At 37.9% G+C, this 1,604-nt stretch overlaps 1 protein-coding gene across 1 annotated transcript; it reads left to right on the plus strand.

The window, feature by feature from the left end:
* The first annotated feature begins 433 nt into the window (after positions 1–433).
* LOC142847149 (olfactory receptor 8B3-like) lies at positions 434–1,363 on the plus strand. The gene has a single exon (XM_075967878.1). It carries the CDS (start codon positions 434–436, stop codon positions 1,361–1,363), a length of 930 nt encoding a protein of 309 aa, XP_075823993.1.
* Positions 1,364–1,604: the final 241 nt, after the last annotated feature.

Consider the following 1,604-nt stretch of genomic DNA (forward strand, 5'->3'; position numbering starts at 1 on the left):
AGTAAAGGATGAGAAGTGAGGTGAGCAAATCTGTCTTGTTCCACTCCATTCTAATTTTTCTTTTGTGTTTTGTAACAGCAATTTTAAAACGAGGATGCTTAAACCAGTTTTATAGAGTTCTTATGATATTGTATGTGTGTTTGTATGTGTTTATCTGTGTGTACCTATGGGAAGGTATCACTGTATAGCTCTGCAAACTAGGCTGACCTTACATTCCCAAAGGTTTGTTTCCCAATGCTAGGATTAAAGGCAGGCAACATATTTATTTAGTAGTGTAAATATTATTATATATCATGGTAACATCAAAGGTGGGTCCACTGTTTTAAAGTGGATCAGTGCATTACTAGTACATTTCTCAATGGACATTTGTCAGTTGTGTTTTTTTCTTATAATTTTGCCTTTTTTTTGTCTTACCAGATTTTCTTGGAGAACAATGGCTGTGGCAAATGACTCTTTGGTGATGGAATTCATTCTCTTGGGGATAACTGAAGAGCCTGGCCTCCAAGTACCCCTCTTCTTCCTCTTTCTAGTAATGTATCTGATAACTACTTTAGGAAATTTGGCCTTGATCATTCTAATAGTGCTGAATTCTCGCCTTCACACACCCATGTACTTTTTTCTCTTTAACTTGTCACTCATAGACCTCTGTTACTCTTCAGTGATTACACCCAAAATGTTGATGAACTTCTTACTGGAGAAGAATGTTATCTCTTACACAGGGTGCATGACCCAGCTCTACTTGTTCTGCTTTTTTGGCATTTCTGAATATTATGTTCTAACTGCAATGGCCTATGATCGTTATGTGGCTATCTGTAATCCACTCTTGTATAACATTTCTATGTCCCCTAAGGTGTGCTTCTATCTTATGCTGGCCTCATATTTGACGGGACTTTCTGATGCCATGATCCACACTGGTTCCATGCTTCAACTGACCTTCTGTGATGGAAACACCATCAACCACTACTTCTGTGACCTCCTCCCTTTGCTACAGCTCTCCTGCAGCAGCACCTATGTTAATGAGATGGAACTGTTCATTGTATCAGGAAAGGACATTGTTGTTCCTACTGCCATTATTCTTACCTCTTATGGCTTCATTCTTCATAGCATATTCCAGGTAAGGTCCGCTGAGAGCAAATACAAAGCGTTCAGTACCTGCAGTTCTCATATATTTGCTGTTTCTCTGTTTTTTGGATCAAGCACATTTATGTACCTTCAACCCTCCTCAGCTGGGTCTATGGATGAGGGGAAAATTTCTTCCATCTTTTATACTATTGTGGTTCCCATGATGAATCCCTTAATCTACAGCCTGAGGAACAAAGATGTTAAAGTTGCCTTAAGACGAACCCTGATTAGAATGTATTGATCAGAATTCGATGTAACCTTGGTCTGTAGTTAAACCTCAGGAAAATTATCAGTGCATGAGTACATTACTTTCAAATGTTGGTGATTGATATATAGAGCTATCAGTGCCTTTACTCTTTCTGATGTAAAGCCTGTATCACAATTCATTCCTAAGCATTCTAAAAGTTTTAAAAGAAGCACTTGATTGAATCAGTTAGCAGTTTGTTCTCATTTATTTAGATTCTTTTGAAAAGTAGTCAAGT

Source organism: Microtus pennsylvanicus, chromosome 3 (assembly GCF_037038515.1).
Source record: "Microtus pennsylvanicus isolate mMicPen1 chromosome 3, mMicPen1.hap1, whole genome shotgun sequence".
NCBI lineage: Eukaryota > Metazoa > Chordata > Mammalia > Rodentia > Cricetidae > Microtus > Microtus pennsylvanicus.

Coding starts and splice junctions, on each gene's coding strand:
- LOC142847149 (XM_075967878.1), top strand. CDS start 434: ATGGCTGTGGCAAATGACTCTTTGGTGATGGAATTCATTCTCTTGGGG.